Below are 19,980 nucleotides of genomic sequence, written 5' to 3' on the forward strand. Positions count from 1 at the left end.
AACCAGTTTGATTCATCTGCTGTTTTTGTATTGTGGCTTGCTTACATACACCACAGAGATGTGTGTAGCTCTGCATGTCTGGTGGTTATTCCACATCGATTTTTTTTTTCACAACTGCACGTAAAAGAAAATAATGGAGATTACTATTTATGGTACGTACTGACCAAGTGTCACAAATGTGTTTCACTGTGCCCTTCTAACTGGTTTGAGGGGGATGGGGCTCAGGGAGAAATAGGTGGTGACACATTCCTCTTAGCGCTAATCAGAATTTAGCAACATTTGAATAAAAACATATTGACGGTCGGCTGTTTGGTTACTGTCAATCAAATCTTATCAGACCACACCAAAACAGCCCTGATGAGGCAAATTAACAGAGTTGTCTCCAAATGAAAAATACCTAAATACGTTTTTTTTTTCTTAAATGTTGTTTTGATTGTAAAATATTTAGGTATTGATTTAAAGCCAGGGCTTTCGGGGACATTAAAGTTTTGACTTAAAAAAAAATAAATCAATTTGCTTATTCGATTGCTGCGATATAAGTTGACCTCTGGAGGAGGCTGGAGCGCCATACAATTTCAGAAACAACTTGCCATAGCTTTTTCAAGTTGGTCACTGATAATTAAGCAAACAAGAGATTAAGTCTGTCAGTATGATGGGTAATTACGTAGGTGGTGTCACTGAGACTAAATGAATAGTCTGTTCATTCTCTCTTGCACTGATGACAAAAGAGCAACAGAAAGACACCAAAGACATCAGTGAGGGGAACTTTGGAACAGGATTTCTGTGAGACAAACGCGATGGGTGCTTCTTGAAAAATTATATCATAAGGCTCTTTTATATCCAGACCTAACACTCATGCATCCTTGTGCTTTGCCGGCACAGATGTAATAATCAAACATGGAAAACATTAATCAAAACCTTTTTTTATTTGACAAAGAGTTTTTGGATTATAACAGACAAAGTTATAAAGTAACTCCCTAGTACAGTACAAGTAAAAGTAACCTGTGAAAGATTTTCCCTAAATATATTATTGTAAAATGTAATGAAATAACAACCACTAGTGCAATATTTTATACATTTTATAAACTGCTATCTGTTTCACATTTCATTAGCTTCCCTTTCATCTGAACTTTATAAATTATTAACTATTTCATAAACTTTTGTAAACTACCATGGTATTCTTGGAGGGATGTGGGTAATAACAAGAAATAAAGCCCAATAGATCCTCATGTAGACCCACCAGAAGTATGAAACATCACCGCTAACAGTACTGGCTCTTGTGCTTCCAGCAGAAAACACTGTATTGTCACCATTAATTTCACAGTAATATATTAATGAGAAAATTCTACGCACAGCCTCTTTCATATCCGAACGTCATGTCTCGTGATGACATTGCACGTCAGTAGTTACACCTTGCCTCCCCAGGGCTCATTCTGTCTCACTGTCCAGTGCATTAAAGTTTGCATGACTGCACAGTCATACTGTCCTCTGGCCAGCGGTATGAGTTCACAACAAAGTCATCATAGTCAGTGCTATAAGTGAGCGAGCGCACGTATGCCTCTTTGTCGGACGGCTCTGGGCGAAGTGTGGCCATGTTGTGCTCGTAGGCATACTCCATGATCTGTAACGCATAGGAAATGAAAGTTACGACTGGACTCAGACAGACATAGTGAAGTACATCTGCTGTATGTTGTTTGTATACTGAGCTCTCACCTTGACAGCCAGTTTGAGAGAGACGTCCCTGATAACGCTGAGAGGAGGATAGAGTCTTCCCTCTGCCAGGTCCTTCTCTGTCACCAGGTGAGCAAGAGCCTGTTAAACAGCCAACATATCGCTCACGTCACCATAGAGAAGAATTAAACAACATGCTTGCATGTGTTGCATGAGTCAGATTACTCTTGGCTGAGTTCATAGACATATACAGAGAAGGTGAGACTGGTGGTTTGAGCTGAGACTTTCTTGTCACATTGTGACTCCAAAAGCCTTCAGGATATAAAACAAGACTAGGTCAAAACCTGGTATATGGCTGGACCGCCCTTTATCTGTTTGCTTCTCTCCTACTGTCTGTGCTCACATATACAGTCCTTTAATGCCAATTTGATTTCCAAATAAAGCTTTTCTCATTTACATGTTTTTCTGTTTCTGTTGTCAGACAGTGGAACAAGTATGAAATAACGTCAGAAACGCGGCCCAATAAGACGACATGTTAACCAGCAGTCACCGCTGAGCCATTTCCAAGCTGCGGCTCTGTGCTGCCAAAATTCTGATTTTATAATCACGACGTGTGAGAGGTGTGCCTACGGAGGGAAAGCCCGACCTCGCAGTTGCAGGGCAATACTGGCGACTCTCTCCTATGGATAGTAGCTAGGGTTTGTCGGATAGGCTGCTAGGTTTGTCACTAAGTGTTTTTGTGAAGGAAAGTTGCTAAAAGAGTCTGAAAAGTCGGTAAACCTAGCGCTAAAAGCGCTAAGTTGATGATGCAATCGAAACTGTTGCCAATTCATTTTGAAAGAGAAACGAAATAGTGGTGTAACTTAAGCACTTAGTCAAGCGGCATTTAGCTGACTGATGATGTAACTGTATCACTCACTCACTAACTCAGTCATGGACATTCGCGTTTAGAGGGCTGGCCCCGCTGGTGCGGTCCAGCCAAAAAGTGACCTGTTTTACTATATTTTAGTGCAGGACAACTAATGAAGTTATTTTACAGGCTCAAGAAATTCATTTGATTATCAAGATATGGCCTGAATAAGACTTAGGAGTGCTAGTCAAGGTTCAATGGGGACATAAGTCATTGATAACAAAACCAACAATACAATTTCATGCATTAATTTAAAAATTATATAAAAGTGTGTGTTTATTCTGTATATGTCAGTGTGTTACCTCTGCTGCAATAAGGAAGATTTCTTCAGTAATATGTCGGATGGCGCAAGCTGTGACGCCCAGGCCCACACCAGGGAAGATGTACGCATTGTTCCCCTGACCAGGATAGAATGTCCTCCCATCAGGCAAGTTGACGGGGTCAAAGGGACTGCCACTGGCAAAGATGCCCCGCCCCTGCAGTACAGAGTAGTACAGTAATGTATGGAAGTATTATTCACCCATTTCTCTAAAGAGATAAGAGAAAGAAATCAATCATAGACATGTATGGCAGTAAAACAAGACTCAAGAGTTTCCTGAGACAGTACCTCTGTAAACGTGTAACACTGCTCAGCAGTGCATTCAGCTTTGCTGGTCGGGTTGCTGAGGGCAAAGATGATGGGGCGTTCATTGAAAGAAGCCATGTCCCTGATGATCTGTTCGGTGAATGCGCCGGCAACAGCTGCCACACCTGAGACAGAAAGCCAGCAATGTGCAGTATATTACACTTTTAGGTTATTTCTTCAGGAGCTTTTCTAACTTTTCTAGTCCTTCAACTTTAAAGACTGGCTGAAATGCTGGATATTCTGTGGATCATCTTCAGCATTTCATAAATAATTTACTATCACTCCTTTTTCTCAACAATTCTTCGCATCCAGTCCAGTGGGTCATCTATTAAACACTATGCTAATTTGACAATCTGTTCAACAAGCAGTGTGAAAATAGCAAACTGGATGTCTCATGAAAACATGGGACTGTCCTCCCCTAAAAGACCAGCCAATAGGTCGTGTGTGCAAGCAGCTTACTACAACCCATACTTACGTTTTATTGCTAGGCAACCTCTAGTGGCTGTAGTAATTATGACGGGAGCAAAGGAGGAAGTCAGGTACAGTATATAAAGCAACAAAGTCCATGAATGGGGCAAGGTCAGGGTGGATATATTGGACTTTGACACAGGAAACCAAGGTCAGTTTCGTGTTTCAAACTGGTAGTCAGTTTTGTTTTTGTTAACATGCCCGTTTTATAACCATAACCGCGTGTTTATTATAGTAACCATTTCAAAGAAGGTCCTCTAACCTCAAAGAAGTACTTTTTACCCAAGCCACGATCCTTCCCCTAAATCTAACCAAGTTGTTTTTGTGCCCAAATCTAACCAAACTGTGACCGTTCCATAACCTTAACTGTGTGTTTATTACTGTAACCGTGACGACCAAGGTCCAGTACACTGCCACTGGCACGCTCCACGTAGGGGAGATACCTCCGGAGACGCTCCTATGTGTCGTATCAGAGGGTATGGACAAACGACATATATGGTTGGTTAGGTTGGAGGAAGGCTGGAAAACATTCACGTTTGTTGTTTTACCAATGATAGCTGTGGGTTTCAGTTCCTGAACTACATCCTCCAGTTTCTTCATCTCTGGGTGCTCATGAGCATACCTCTCCTTTTCATTAGTCAGGTGGTCCCGACCCTAAGGATTTGGAAAGAGGGGATGAAGAAGTTGACATTACACCATCTGTGGAAACACTAAACACTGTAAAAAACATGGCTGAATTCAATGCGTGGAGTCACTGTTATTGCTCTCAAACAGTTATAGCGCTGAGGGAATAAAGGATTCCTTGTGAGTGTTCCTCTTGGCTGGAGGATCACTAGTTGGAAACGAGAGAAAAAGAAGAGGTGAAACAAGATGCATATGAAGACAGGAGCTTGGATGGAAGGGAGAGGGAAGAGAGAAGACAGTGAAGAGGAGGAGGAGGAGGAGGAATGAGACGATAAAAAAATACCATGGATATTGTGGACAGAACAGATGTATAGCACTCTGGAGAGCCTTTTGCCGTAATTCCAAGAAAACACTTCTGTCATATTAATTAATGAATCATCTGAAGTATTTTTTTCTGGATTGCGGGGGCAGCTCTGACGTCAAAATGCTCAGGAGAATCCACCCTCAGATATTCTTAACCTGTAATTTAATATCAGTCTGTCATGTGTTATTCATTTCCGAATTTACTTTTGTGATGTTTTTTTTCCCTATCTGCCTCAACTCCTCTACTTGCTGGCTTTTCTTTTTTGAAGATTGCATGATAAATCAAAGCAAATACAATGGTGGACCATTCATTCTGGTCTGCTACAGTGGTTACATTACATTAGATTAGTGCATTTATGCCTGCATGTGCACATGCGTTTGTACACGTATGCTGGCAGGATTTTAGGAAGACACCTTGACAATGAGACCCTTGGAATCAACCATCCAGATCTTTTTCAAGCACTCTTCCTGAGCGAGTCCCTCCTTCTCCATGGCCATGGTGATCAGCTCAGCAATCCCCATCGCTGCCTGGGAGCAAGACAAAAAAGGAATAAAAGAGCAGCTGCTTCAGGATATCTGTATACCAGCTTTGGCAGCTTTAGTTTCACATGCGATTAACATGTAAAATCTCATCAATCTGCCAAAAGAATATTTGATCTGAAATCACAATATTTTCTTTCCATTTGAGAGAGAAAAGGCTTGAGTAATGGTACTAGAAGGAGTGGTATTATACACCAAGTTCATTCTTTTGCAGACAAATCAAATAGGGCAAAATGTTCTTTTGCTAAAACAGCATTCAGTATGCTCCATTGGCATTAATGGTCTGAGTCTCTTGTTTAAATTGAGAATATGTAATTTTTGAAAGAAGAAAAAACATGATCTTCCGCTTAGAAATAAAAATGACTTTAAGCAATAAAACATACCCTTGCTCAATTCAATACACTCTGGGACCAAGTGAGGCTGTCCAAGTAAGGCAAGAAGCTTAATATGGCTTAAGTTAGCTAGTTTTAATCGACTTTAGATAGAGATTACTGTTGTGTGACTTACATTACTGAGACAGTTTGCTGATTTTATGACAATTGCTACCGTTTCACAACATTTTGGCATTTCACAGACTTGTTTCGCAGTGTTTTTATCTCAAAAATAAAATTAGAATTAAACACGCCATGCTTCACTAGGACACAGGTTTGTTTGTTCTTTTTTGGCTTGTGGTCACATTTAATTTCCCTATTAATAATGTCTTTTTCATGTTTTCATGCCTTGGATAGATAGGATACAGTAACGAGCTGACAGGAAAAGACAGGACAGAAAGCGGCGATGAAATGAAACGTCCCTGGCTGGGGGTAATTGCAAATAAACAACCAGCATCTTAAAACCCTATACCAACGATGATGATTTCAAGCATCTGATTTAAGGATACCTTCGGAAATTAACGGAAATTAAATTTGTCACTCTCTTCCTAATACCTCTTGTGTTCACAGTGGCTGCTGTAGAGCCAAACTTACATAGTCAGCCTCACTAAAAATGTGCTGCACCCACCTCCCCTGCACCTTGGAACACAATTGTGTGGTCACACATTTTGCTTTTGGTGATGCGGAGGGCGGCCAGGAGTCCAGCTACTGCCACAGCAGCAGTACCTAAGGAATCAACATACATCAACATCAACACCTAAGAGTTAAATCTACTCTTACTGATATTATATATTTATATTAACCTCATAACAATACGGTGAAAATATTTCTTCATAATAATGGTGGTCCTGCCAAAGAATTAGACAGGCTTTGTAAATTGCTGTATCATTACTGCATCACAAGTGGGTCTGTGTGAGCACGCAGACAGAAATAGTCACATCCCACTGGTGATTCACTCTATTCTACTCATGGACAGTTGGTGGCGCTAACAGGCCAACAAGGGCAGTGATGGAGCAGGGTGCAAGCTAGCAAACGCGGATGCAAACAATGTAATTATATATTTCTTAAATTGGGCTTGGCAATGGTTTTATGGGGAAGGAACTGCACCCAACGTGTTCGTTAGAACTGAAGGATACACACAATGCATTTTGGTGAGTAACATTGAATATGAACATGTTAATATGGAAGAAAACTCCACAGGGCACCTTTAACTTTAACTTTAAAATACTGTTCATCAGCAGCAAGGTCGAAATTGCATACTGCCTGCTTTGTGTATACATCAGTTACTTTTCAAGTGTGAACACACCACAGACTAGATCCTGCTGAGAATCGGTGTGTAGTCTGGTGTTGACACACACTTCTAAGATTAAAGCCGCCATGTATGTATCCGGAGATGGGAAACCCAGGGAAACAAAAGTGCAAATTGCGGTCACTGCTGCTCATAAACCTTACTACTGTGAGTTCATTTTATTAAGTGAGTGTGAGTTAAATAAGTAAATATCTGAAATGTAAAAACAATGATAATGTGAAGGTGTTAATATAATCTGGTATATTTGATTATTCAGAAGTGGTTCATATTGAGCAGAGCTGTGTCTGACATGAGGATGAAAGTTGTTCTATCGTTATTGAATGTCAACAGTAAAAATGACTAAGGTCTGTCAGTAGCACTGATAGCTGTTTATCTCCACCTTGGCGTATTAATTCACTACAGACAGACTGGTGACCAGCATCTTTACCCTCTTTACCTTCACCCAGTGGACTTTCTACACAACAGTTCTGACCAAAGTGATATTTAACCGTCAGATTTTCAGTCTAAGTTGAACATGCACAGTCAGTTGATGAGAAAACATGAATATCAAAACAGAAATTGAAACAAAACCCTTTATTGTAACACTTTATTGAAACAAATTAGGAGAAGCGGGAGGAGACTGGAACCACCCGCTGATATAGCTGATTAATTTCGAGATTAATTTCTACAAATATTCATATGTTTATACTGATCCTGTGGTTACCTTGGATGTCATCGTTGAATGTGCAGTACTTGTTGCGGAACTTGCTCAGCAGACGGAAAGCATTAACATTTGCAAAGTCCTCAAACTGAATCAGACAGTCCATTCCATACCTGTGAAAAGAAGAGCTGCATTTATTCTGGCTCAACCAACAGACATCTTGAAAAGGCAGAGATATAGAAAAGTCATGAAAGCAAGGAAGGTGAGGGGTAATTTTATAAACTTTTACACAGACATCTAGAGCAGCCTCTGCTCTGAAAGAATATTTCAGGCCAGAGGGGGGCGCTCTCCCACTACACTACAAAGCACAGGCCCTGAAATGAAGAGAGGGGATGCTGGATTGTCAGTGCACAAAGTTATAACCATGGATTATATTCACTTTTCTGAAAATGCACAGCTATATGAACGTGTTTCAAATTTAAATAAAAAAAAAAAAAGTAATTCTCCCTTTTTGTTAAAAGTAATGTCTGAAGTGAAAATTAAAGTCACAGAACTTTGTACACTGATTTTTGCTTAATAAATATTTGACAAGCTGACCCTGTTTTCCCCAGCTGTATGATTGCACCTCACAATGAGTTTCCATGAGGGAGGTCAAACCTCCACAAAAGGAGCAGAATCACAAAACACTAAATTTGAAAGAAAAGAGCACAGAGCCCACCCAGTCCCCCAGTAAACCAGCAGTGTTCAATTTAACAAGATGCTGCTCAGACCACCTATCACATATAGTCAATACACAGGAGCCTGTGTCAATAAGCTCCTACAAAAACATATAACAAAAATAAGCCTTAAAACCAGTGTTATGAGTCTTTAAATTAGATTTAGCAGCAACAAAAAGGAATCCCAAGTTCCCATGCCTTTCAAAGCATGAAACTTTTGTTCAGGAATTTACGGGATATTTGCAGAGCAACTGCTGCTGCTCTGTCTCTAATATGAAAGACAGGTTTTCAGTGGTAGGAAAAGGAAAGAATAAAAAGTAGGAAAGGAACACTTTGTGAAGGTGTGCAGGATGACAAAGCTGTTATTATTATTATTAGTTAGTATTATTATTTTGTAATACTCAGTATTAAAATCCAATTTGCAAATGAACCCCAATCAAAATCAACTGAAGTTTCATGGCTTTTCTAAAAGTCTCAATCCCACTTCTGTTGCTATGCCTGCATTAAACTACTGTATAATATAGGTTACAATAACAGGTTCTTGATTCCAGACGTAGGAAGACAAAGCAGGCTTCTTGTTTCTAGCCGGTAGCCGTTGATTTTGCAACTTGAATTGACAACTGACGGCGGCAGATTTGATCAGCTCTAGCTAACTAGCTGATGAGGTTACCATTGGCTCTATGACTCAACCGAAAATACCATCTCCGGCTGAGTTTTTAACATTCCTGGGTAATTCGTTTTATAATGAGAACCATGTTAATGTAAATATAAACTCTATGTACATGATATAATGCTGTAAGACTGAGGAGGCTAAAGCTGTGTTTACCAGGCAAAAAGTTAGCATCCTCAACAAGTGATTATCCATGTAGAAAACATGTCAACAAACATTACTGTTCTTCTATTGCAGGGTGGTACTAGAGAGTCATAAGTATACTAAGAGAAAATGTGAGATCAGACTCTTCTTTCATTTCAAAATAGCATTAACCTTGTTTGGCTGCCTAGCTTACATACTTGGAAAAGCAAGACAGACTTTTTATTGTTTCAGTGTTTGTACTTTCAAACAATATGTTTCACTTTTTCCAGTACAGAGAAAATGCTTTTAGGATGAGGCCCAACCTTTGTGTTTTGCAAATGTAAAACTATTTTGGGTAACAACTTTAGCTGGAGTTTCTGGAGTTTAAACGTCCCTAAATCCAATCAAGAGCAGGACACAGCTGCCAATGTTTCCCTAAACTCTGATCTGCATCCAGAACTGGTTTTCACACTACAGGGAAATACTACACAGTGGATGTGCTAGTCAAGACTGGGATGACATTTTAAGTCAATCTGTAACCCCAAAAAAATAATTTCTGTAGTAAATATTTAATGATATGCTAATTCTTGGATTTCGAACCAATGACAGGTTACTGGTATAGGACTTAGCTTGTTAGCCAGATATGCTCAAGATTGTAGCTTACATCATAGCAGATAAATGCACAGCTTTATTTCCTTACAATTTTGAATCAAAAGCTTGACTAATAATAATAATAATAGTTGCTAAACTGTTGTTGGACAATCACTGCTTGGAAAGGGGTTCTGTGAGTGGTCGACTGAGTTGTGAAATGGTGAGAGCTATTGGTTCAACAAGTGAAAATCCCATTCATTTTGCCCAAAGAAAATGTTACCTGACTCAGTGTTGGATCACTTGATTAAACCGGGATAGTTTAATGCATCAGTCCACATGATTAACAAATGGTTCTTTGATCAAAACAAGTGGTTCTTTGCTTAGGAAAAAAAAAAGTACAAAAAGTACAAAGTAAGAGCTTGTGTACATAAAAATTTCAACAAAGATTTTGTTGTTTAGGAAACTAAAAGCAGAATCTGCAGCTTAAACCATTTCATTTTTAATTTTGGGGTCAACTTTGGTTGAATTCAGCAGCTGCGTCACCATGTTTTGGTAACAACTGCAACAGTGAAGCATTTTACATTCTCTATCATTCCAATTTTGCGCCTCTGAGTGGCATCTTCTCCATAGCAACGGTGCCGGAGGCTCATGGGTATTGTAGTATTCAGACCTGTCCACGATGGCAGAGTGATGGCCAAAACATGATTTCTCAGAAACAAAGTCGAAAAAGTTGAAACTGGTGGCCATAACATAAACCTACGGGGTCACTACATTGAGCAGGAGAGTCCTGTTTTTCTGTGTTAAGAATGTCTTTCAAAGAAACAAGAATGAAATGGGAATACAGAATTTGGAAAAAGTCTTCTGGAACCAGAGTCCCCTCCCGCTTTACTATTCTATTAGTGGGATGAGAAATTTAAAAGTTATCCTAAAATTCTCACACAAGCTGTAATTGCAATTAAGACTAAACAACTGTTACTAATATTTTTGCAATACAGATTACAAAAGCAGGAGATATGGGATAACTACACTAATGTGTGTTAATTGTCTCGACTTTAAAGTAAAGATAAGCAGTATAACATTTATTAAGTCTATTTCACAGCTAGAAACAATGGAAGGAAGGGCGGGGTAGTCTGAAGCATGTATTAAAAACAGCAGCGCTCATGTTTCAATCAGTGAGTGATGGAGGAAATTGAGAACAGGCTGAGCAAACAAATCGAGCCATCCCAAACACCTGCAACCCTGTTTGTTAACTGAACAACGGGGAGAGGTGACAAGGGGATGAATGTTTTTATTCCGTCCTCATCACGTTTGAGTTCCACAGTTAAGGTTTCTCGCTTGGTTTTCTCTTTTGTTTTTTCCTTTCCTTCACTTTCTTTTAACTTTCTGTTTCTTTTTCACTCTCTTCATAAAACCCCACCTAATACCTCATAATGAAAAGGATCTTTGTTTGCACTGTTATTGTACAACTCACTAAAGCTGTTTCCTACTTGTTGCAGCGGCTGCTAAACTGCTTAGATTTTCAGCACGAGGAGGATGAAGCTGAGCGGAAGCAAAGCAAGAAAGAAATGCAGGATGAGAAGGGACCTGAGTTCAGCTGCAATAAAATTTAATGTCCTGATGAGAGACCGCCATTGCTGGGTCAGTGTTTATCCTTCCCTCTGCCACAGTGCAAGACACCGACGCCTAATACAGACACTGACAGCCCCGCTGACTTACTGCCAACACGGCAGTAGCATTGAGGAGAGAAATGTGTTTTCTATCAAGCAGAGAGCAGCACTAAAACACTGAGAGCCTGTGTGAAAAGGGGGAATAATGAAGCCAAGAAGGGAGCCATAAACTTTTCATTGTGTTTGGGCTTTAGGAGACAGAAACAGGCGACAGGCGAGGATAGATGTGGCCTTTCCCCGCTGCCAGCGCAGCTCCCACTGGCATGGTTTGGTGCATCTCACTTCTAGAGGGTTCACGCCAGTTCATGCAGAACCAAGCTGCTCATGCACAGAGTCCAAAGAAGTGGACTTAGGAGTGTAGTCCTCTGCAGAAGTTGAAAAACATGCTGAAAATCCTGCAACTATTCTCATCATACAGTAAAGACAGAGGATAATGTGGCCTGCCAAATATTGAATTCATAGTTTTTTTTTTTTATGACGGTGACAGTTAAGAGAGATCAGAGACTTCTGACATGGATCTGAGAATGACTGAGTTGTGAACACATGCATATTTATGGACACAAACTGACCATAAACTACAGAGTGACTATCTGTGGTTGTGGGATTACAGAAAGAAAAGTCTTCCCAAAGCAGAAAGCTCTTTGGTCCTTGGTCTAAACCAATAAAGATAGGGGGAGTGTTTTTGACAATGGGTTTGTGTGTGTGTGTGTCATAGGCTACTTTTGGGGACAAAGCAGTGAATCAGAGAAATAAAAGGTTATATTCGGATTGTTTCACGGCGGTTACATTCTAAAACACAAATAAACACGCCCACACATCCGCACAACTCTGCGGGAAAGTGCCGCATTGCCGATTTTGTGTAAATGCAGCTAGAGCGCACGCTTCTTCCTGCCCGATGTGGCCTCTCTGCTCTGCGCGCGTGTCTGTGTCTAGCTCAGTGTGTAGCTCAGCTCCTGCCTCGGTCAAACAGACACACAGACCTGCAGCTCTTAATGCATCCATGACACAAAATGAGAGCAGAGGAGAGAGGCGGAGACAGCCATGTCACCTGGTCGCTACGTTTTTATAGATTCCCGGCCTCACACCCCTGCGCGCTGTTATTGCATCCAGGTGAATTAAGGAATAAAAAACCTGGACAAAGAAGCAGGATTTGCTTTTGTGTCTAAGCCCAAGTATCAAGAGCAGTAACCTAAGCAAGGCAGGGCACACCCAAAAGATGAAAAACACAGGCCATATTCCTTACTGTGCTGTGAGAACTCCATTAAGCTCTCAGCAGCAGAGGAGAAAGATGGAGGGACTGGGATAGAGATTGTTCACAAAACGTACCATAACGGCAATACACATACATGCAGATGTTTAAAGTGGGAACTTAATGTGTTGGGTTAATGTGTTGATATTGCTATAGAAGTAGTTTTAGTGTAATTTATTTTACAATTATAATATATATACCAAAATAATTGTGGGAAATTGCATTTTAATTGAATTCTTATTACCACCAAAACAATAAGTACTCCATGGTGGTATACATGGTATACATAATAACTGTTAGTGGAGAACAAAACATTGGGGCCCTGGGATGAAGGGTGTACCTTTACAACTACAGCCATACAAATAGAATGATGATGCATTTAGAATGATGGTAAAATACTCGGGAGTTCTTTCCTAAATGAAGTTGTTTAGCCTCTTATTCGCTGTACTTCTTATTTTGTACCTACTCATGGGTTCTTGGTAGGTATTTTTTGGTGACCCACATATACAAAAATGTACTAATTTACTGGCTGTCTGTTATCGATCTATCTATGTTTTTAGATAGATCAAAAAAATCTCTGGGCTGAGAGCGCGGGCAAGAAAAATCTCCCCTACATCTGCTTAAGGATATAAAATGTGACAGCAAAAAACTCAGCAGAGCAGCAGAGAAATGAAGAAGGGTAGAGGATTATAATAATTCTTGAGGAATATTCTCTTATTAAATCCAACATATATTTGTTTATTCATTTACTGATTCACTCCTCATCAACCCACAGTATCTGACTTGTAGTTAGTTGAAAGGAGAACAATACAGCCATGATCACTGGCTTCCACTCTAAAGTGCTGTTGAAACCTGTAGGCTTCTTCATGGCATGACATGCAGTTTTACATAAACAACTTCACAATGTTACATAAATATGCTACCACTTCTAAGCTGCTATTACCAATAACAACAATAGATCACATGACTGCTTGTGTGTAAGAGGTGTCGCTTGTTGTGATGAACTCGCAGAGAATTGTTAATCTACTCTGCATTTCTCCTCAGGTTTACATAACCTTCTAGCGTCTTGCAGCTCATTGTTCTGGTTGTTAGGGTTTTTACTGTTTTGGTTCACTCTCACTGCTCTCGTAGTGTCCTTTTTGGCCACAATTGGCAGCTTTTTCGGTCAATTGGCAGCTAAAAACCTACTCTACGCTACCTGCCCAGCACTAAACAAAGTTAGCAACTAGCTGGCTAACATTGTGGAACATTTAGCAGGCCAAATATTCCCCTTAGAAGTTGTTTGAGAGGAAAATAGAGTTAAAAGGAGAGTGAATATTGGATTTACATCCATCAGGTGGACAAACATGACTCCGAGTGCATGCTAATATTGCAGGTTTAAGCTCGGGAAAATTTAGCTTCAAAATTTAAGTATTTCTCTATAACCTTAAATATTAACGACTAAACATGTGACCAAAAAAAGCATCCTTAGGTATTATTCATTTAGAGTACAACAGTCAAAAACCCAGATAATGAGCTTCATCCGGACTGTGTGGGTGTGGTTTGATTGATTGATCTGTTAAGCAAATAACCCCACAATTGTCATCGTATTCGGATTTAAATATTGATATATGCTGATAGGTGCTCAGGAGTAAGTGGCATCACCTCTTCCCATCTGAGCCCTGCCCACTTCAAACAGGTGAAAAGAGGTCAGACGGATATTTCACCTGAGAAATAACCAAAACTGTTCTAACCTGTTTTAACCCAGATAATGTTTTGTTCATGCACATTACTCACAGTAAGAAGCTGATTAAGAAAATAGGCTTTCAAAATCTTTAAAGACATTATAGTAAACAGTGCTAGCTTTGTGTCTAAGCCTATCACTCATCATTCATTTGCATAATACACACTCTGGTGCTTTCATTGATCATTTTGGACACTGCAAACTTCCAGCAAGAGAAAACAACCTCGCAGGCAGACAAGACATTTCAACCTTTCCTTCCATGGGGCTGTTTAAGTTATCTGAGCCACACTACAACAACAACACACAGCTTCTTTGTTGCTCAAAACTTTTATTTGCCTGTGGTTTATGACTTGCCACAATAATGCGGGTATTAGAAGAAGAAAAGAAAAACACTTAGGACTCATTGTTTGCTGGAGCAATACATGTAGGGTGTCTTGCCACTTACTGCCAAACCAGTCCAATATATAATGCTTGTGACATTATTAGTATATTTGATAATATGAAAAAGAGCGTGAGACATGAGACGACTGGCCCTTTCCCTTGTAGCGAATCCTTCAGACATTTGGTGTTATGTCTGGGCCAATCTGTAGGACGAGGAGTTAACGAGTCACCCAGCTCCTTCAGTAAACCCAATCTGGCTTCATCCTAGACTTGATGAAATCTGAATCTCCAGCTAATGGGAAGTAGGTGGATGTCAAACATACTTCCCGCACTGAGGGGGAGAGTAGAAGCAGAGGAGAAGGTACGAAGAGATTCTTTTAGTTGGAGCACATTAATGAGGGCCGTAGAGAGCCAGCAAAGGAACTCAGCAAAGAAGGTCACAGACAAGGGTGCTCTGTACAAACACAGCTGTTGAACCTGTGCGCATATGTGTGTCTCTGTGTACACACACAGGCTGTCTGTTGCCTCTGTCCCTACGGGGCTTTGTGGCTGAGGCCTTAATAAATCCCCAGCCCCCTCTCACTCTCCAGAGAGCCAGCATCTCTCAGCACACATTATTTCTCATATCCCCGAGCCATCATTAATGACAAAGACATTCTGCATTCTTTCTCCTCCCCTCTGCTGCTCCGTTCATCCATTCATCCACTGGTTTGTCTGTCTGTTCCTTATTCTCTCAGTGCCAAAGAATTTTAAAAAGTTGATGGCATTCCTGCAGTCTTTGCATGTTACTCAGATTTGTATGGGGAACACCCATACAAAACCTTTAAAATACAACCACTGTACAACCATTTGTGATATGAGAAGTTATAGCTTAGTTTAGCTGCCAAAAATATACATTTAATTAATTATATCTACCCAAGGTCTACAAGTCCTTTAAGTACTTTTGTTTTAAAGAATTAAGCTGGTAAAGTTAAATTGTATCTATATTTTTCTTAATGTCGACAAATCCTATTTAAAACCAAATCCACCAATGACCATGTCTTTGTGTAACCAAAGCCTGATATATCTTATTTGTCTGTGTCCAGAAAAACTATTAAAAACATTTCAATGAGCTAGCACTGGATGACATTTTCCTTTATTATGATGAACACACACAGTGCAGTGTAAGTCCGTGACTTAGCCACTCTTTTGTTAATTACTACTTGTCCATTTTTCATTTCCAGCACATCCCTCAAAGCCATCATCATCTCAACACATTTATGCAGAAAAATCTGCACACTACTACAAAAGATGCAATAGGGATTAAGTGTGGTGAAATGTGACAAAATTGTGAGTGTTACCCTGAGAGAAAATACAGACTTCAAAATTTTAAAACCAGGGCTGAGCCTTGGTTCATCCTTTTTATAGTGTTGTGGGTGTGTGCAGGAGCAATGAGATTATGAGATAATTTATTTCTGCCTGTAGACAAAAGCAGCAGACAACAAGCACTGATTGCTCAACAGGATCCAACTCTTTTCTGGAGAATAGGAGGCTGGCCTGAAATCAAACAGGTTGCATCACTAACCATTCACTATTTGAAGTATTTTTAAATGGTGGATTTAAGAAATCCGTCGATTCCCTGTTTATTGATGATGAGTTAATCTGGAGTATTTTAGTTCATTTTAGTTTCTTAGAAAAAATAAACATGAATATTACTTAAAAGACTACAGAGCTGTAATCATTCATTCAATCTCTGAGCCCATAATTATTCATTTTCTGCCAATCTGGCTCCTTTAGGGAAAAAAGCATCACTGTTCCCTGTAGTTGAGAAGCCACCCGGTTATTAGAGTCATGGCTTCTTGTTGCCAGCTGGAGGGGGCCCAGACCCAGGCTTCTCCCTCTGGACTCTGGCCCCTCTGGGTTGGGACAAGGCTTAACCAGGCCTCTGTGTGTGTGTGTGTGTGTGTGTGTGTGTGTGTGTGTGTGTGTGTGTGTGTGTGTGTGTGTGTGTGTGTGTGTGTGTGTGTGGGGCCATGGTGGCTCCATGGCATACAGGGACATAGAGATACAAAGTAAATGTATACCAAAGTCACTCATCAAGGACAGGACTGCAGTAAACACATTAGGTTCAAGTCCTGAGGGGCATCGTGGTGCACGAATCTCTATGTCAGTTCAAGGAAGAGGGTAAAGATAGGAGTACAAGCAAACTAAATGAGTGACAATATGGAACACTGAACACTTCAATGCTTTGCTTTTCCTCCAAGTCAAAGAAGCAAGAGTTAACCCCTGACTGAGATCTACTGCTCAATGTCAACATGACATAAAAACTCTGAGTTACGCATCCTCTGTGCTTGGGGAAGATATGGCAAGATATTTTCCTTGGACAAGATTAGTGGAGTGAGCACAGAAAAAACAAAGATCCCTCCACAAACCAGTGATCTCCCACTATTTTTGTAAGCATTTCTGTTTAAATGCTCCATCATATTCCCTACGCATTCACAATAATCAAGCATTGCATTTCTAAACATCCCGTTTACAGCAAACAAAGAAAGAGAGAAAGAGTTTCTGTGGATTAATAAATAAATTAGATTATTCTGGAGAGTTTCAAAGTAGATAATATGTTGCCTTCTGACAGTTCAGTCATCCTCCAAATAGCTGGTTTGCTGTCCTCAGACATCTTTTTGGAGAGAATCATGCCAATATAATCAATAGCGCCAACTGTTACCAAGGCTCTCCGATCACTTTTCAATAAGCTAATGCCACTCAGCCAGTAAGCAGACTTTGGATTGATTTTTCTTAGCAACCAAACTTTAGTTCAAAGAAGCTAAAATTGAATCACCAGTGAGTTAAGTTCCACATCTCTGAATCCAAAAACATTTGGCTGCATCACACTGCATGCACTGACCATGCTAAACTGCTCAACACATTTCTTTTAAGAGCACCGTGTGCTGTCTCTGTTATGATGACAATAGCAGACCGCATACAGGAAATGGGCAAATCATGACTTGAGGGCCGATATGATCATACCTGTCTGTCACAGCCTTCATAAATTCATCCAGCAGGTCATCATAGGCCTGGCCACGGACTCTCTTGTGCCTCAGCCCAATGTAGAGTGGGTCCTTCAGCAGTGCCTGTAAAAACACATGGATGCAGAGGTCAGAGCAACAGGTGAGAGAATAGAAAACAAAGAAGGCTGAAGGTGAAGGAGAAAGAAAGGACTTCAAAACACTTATTTAAACAAACGTTGTGTCTGAGATTAATGCCTTTTGGTTTAAAGCTGCAATTTCAATAAAAGTCTAATGTGATGCAAACAAACAGTGCATTGTCAGCATTGTGCATGTTGCATGCCAGCTGCATAAAGCCTTATACAGGTTGTGGAACACCCACATGACACGGTCAAGTCAATATATTGTGAATCTAATAAATAAGTACAGAATAAAACTTGATAGTAACCCAATATCTTTTAGTTAAAAAGATAAATTGCCAGTGTAACCTTGAGAGTCATTAGTCAGTGCACTGCAGGTAAACTATTCAGATCAACATTTATGAAGAATAAAGTTTCCAGTCATAAATGAGCAATGAATGAATGTTTACTTATATTTAATTGGAGCAGTTCTTTGAAGAAAATATACTTCTGCTATACAATAATTAGTCCCAAATTACATAATTCTTTCTAAGAAACTTTCTAGTAATGTATCAGGAAATTACAGATCTGTAAAATAAAGCCTTGCTGACGTGACTGAGGACTAGGCTATTCTCCAGTGGTTTGGGATTGCATTTTCAAAAGGCTAGGGGACATGCGAGAGTCGAATTCAAATCTGTGTAGCAGAAGTGGAGATATCCTGACTTTTATTCCCTAGCATGCATCAAGCTCCAAACAACACTTGACCCTACACTTCTCATAATGAGACTTTATAGTGTCTTTTAATTAAACAGCCCCAGCCTGGTCCATGTCCATGTCTTTCACACTCCACGCTCCAGGTTTGTAACACAAGCTTTGTGTTAAAAGTGTTCGAACCCAAATAACTATGATTACATCGTCAGGATTGATGACATTGCTAGGGTAATTTATTCAGATGCTGGAAAGCACCTTCTGGTTCCAAAGAAGCCATTACACTACGGGTTGAGTAAACTTCTTTTCATATTTAAAACTGGTAGCATTCCCCTTTCATTGGGTAGAGCCTGGACCATTTTTTAAAATTATTGATCATTTCTCTCACGGCTCAATGATACCTTTGTCGATGGCCGAATAGAGCCAATGAAACCTTACCTCCAAGTATGAGAAGATGGTTTTATTTTGAAACAACCTCAGTAACCTCATCCAGAGAGAAAGATCAGAGTTCAGTCCTATAATCCTCAAGATTCACTCACCTTTTTTTTCCTGCCTTTTTCTGTTTAATAAATTCTTACAAATTTTGACTTAACTGACTACACTTTACTGATCTGTAAAAACGATTAACAGGACGATTACATCAGGTGAATTAAATATTTATTGGGAAAGGTAGTTATGTATATTAAAATTCCTGAATAAAAAATATATGTGGGTGTATGTTAGTGTTTGTATATTTCTTGCATGCTCATATAGAATATAAACCCCTCTGTCACAGGAACAACAGAGGAACTCAGGGAATGTCTAAGACCAAGGCGTCTGTGCGTGTGTATGATTTCTTTCTGGTCTTGACATTTCTTGGATGTGAGATTTAGAGCAAGAGGAGAGATATATACTTTACAAATTGTGAGCACATCCTCACACGTACACACACCTGTGTCTCTGTAGACCTTAGACCTTCTGCTATAATGTGAACTGTGTGTGTGATCATACAGCACCGAGCAACACCTGTCATGTTAATTCACACACAATCTGCAGATACATCTCCAGGTATAGCAAACCATAACCCTGTTTGAAATTTTGTCATTTCTATTTTAATATTAATCATGCTCGCACAGTTTTATGACACATAATGACACTGGATGAGTGAATTACCGAGTGTCTGGTAAAACATCAATTATTAATTAGTCTCTGATTTTGCATCTACAGCATATCTGCTCATTCCCAAAAATCTTCTGGTTTTATTAAAAATTTCAGCCATTCTGTGCTTGACATTTTTGGAGTAGCCACTGTCTGGTTGTATTATGACCAAATTATGCACTGTAAAGTGACAGAAGTGAAATGAGTTCCAACCGGAGGATGAATGAGAATGAGAAATGTAAATATTTAACCGTAGTGGCTATAGGAAACAGGTCTTGGGCACTGTTTTTTAAATTTCTTTAAAATTTCTTTAAACAGTCCGTCAAAGGTGAACTAACTGAAGGAGTGACCTTCGACCTTTGCACATGAATATTTTGAAGAGTGAGAGGGA

General features: G+C 39.8%; 1 protein-coding gene across 1 annotated transcript in view; it reads right to left on the bottom strand.

The window, feature by feature from the left end:
• Positions 1-907: 907 nt before the first annotated feature.
• The window catches only part of me1 (malic enzyme 1, NADP(+)-dependent, cytosolic), an 86,541-nt gene continuing 67,468 nt past the window's right edge, over positions 908-19,980 (bottom strand). The window contains exons 6-14 of the mRNA XM_040118572.1: positions 17,648-17,751; positions 7,585-7,694; positions 6,201-6,298; positions 5,076-5,189; positions 4,223-4,328; positions 3,189-3,331; positions 2,884-3,057; positions 1,714-1,812; positions 908-1,621 (exon numbers count right to left, since the gene is read on the bottom strand). Of these exons, the coding sequence (XP_039974506.1) occupies positions 1,454-1,621; positions 1,714-1,812; positions 2,884-3,057; positions 3,189-3,331; positions 4,223-4,328; positions 5,076-5,189; positions 6,201-6,298; positions 7,585-7,694; positions 17,648-17,751 (1,116 nt within the window). The 3' untranslated portion in view covers positions 908-1,453. The remainder of the gene's footprint in view (positions 1,622-1,713; positions 1,813-2,883; positions 3,058-3,188; positions 3,332-4,222; positions 4,329-5,075; positions 5,190-6,200; positions 6,299-7,584; positions 7,695-17,647; positions 17,752-19,980) is intronic.

This window comes from Xiphias gladius, chromosome 22 (assembly GCF_016859285.1).
Source record: "Xiphias gladius isolate SHS-SW01 ecotype Sanya breed wild chromosome 22, ASM1685928v1, whole genome shotgun sequence".
Taxonomy (NCBI): domain Eukaryota; kingdom Metazoa; phylum Chordata; class Actinopteri; order Istiophoriformes; family Xiphiidae; genus Xiphias; species Xiphias gladius.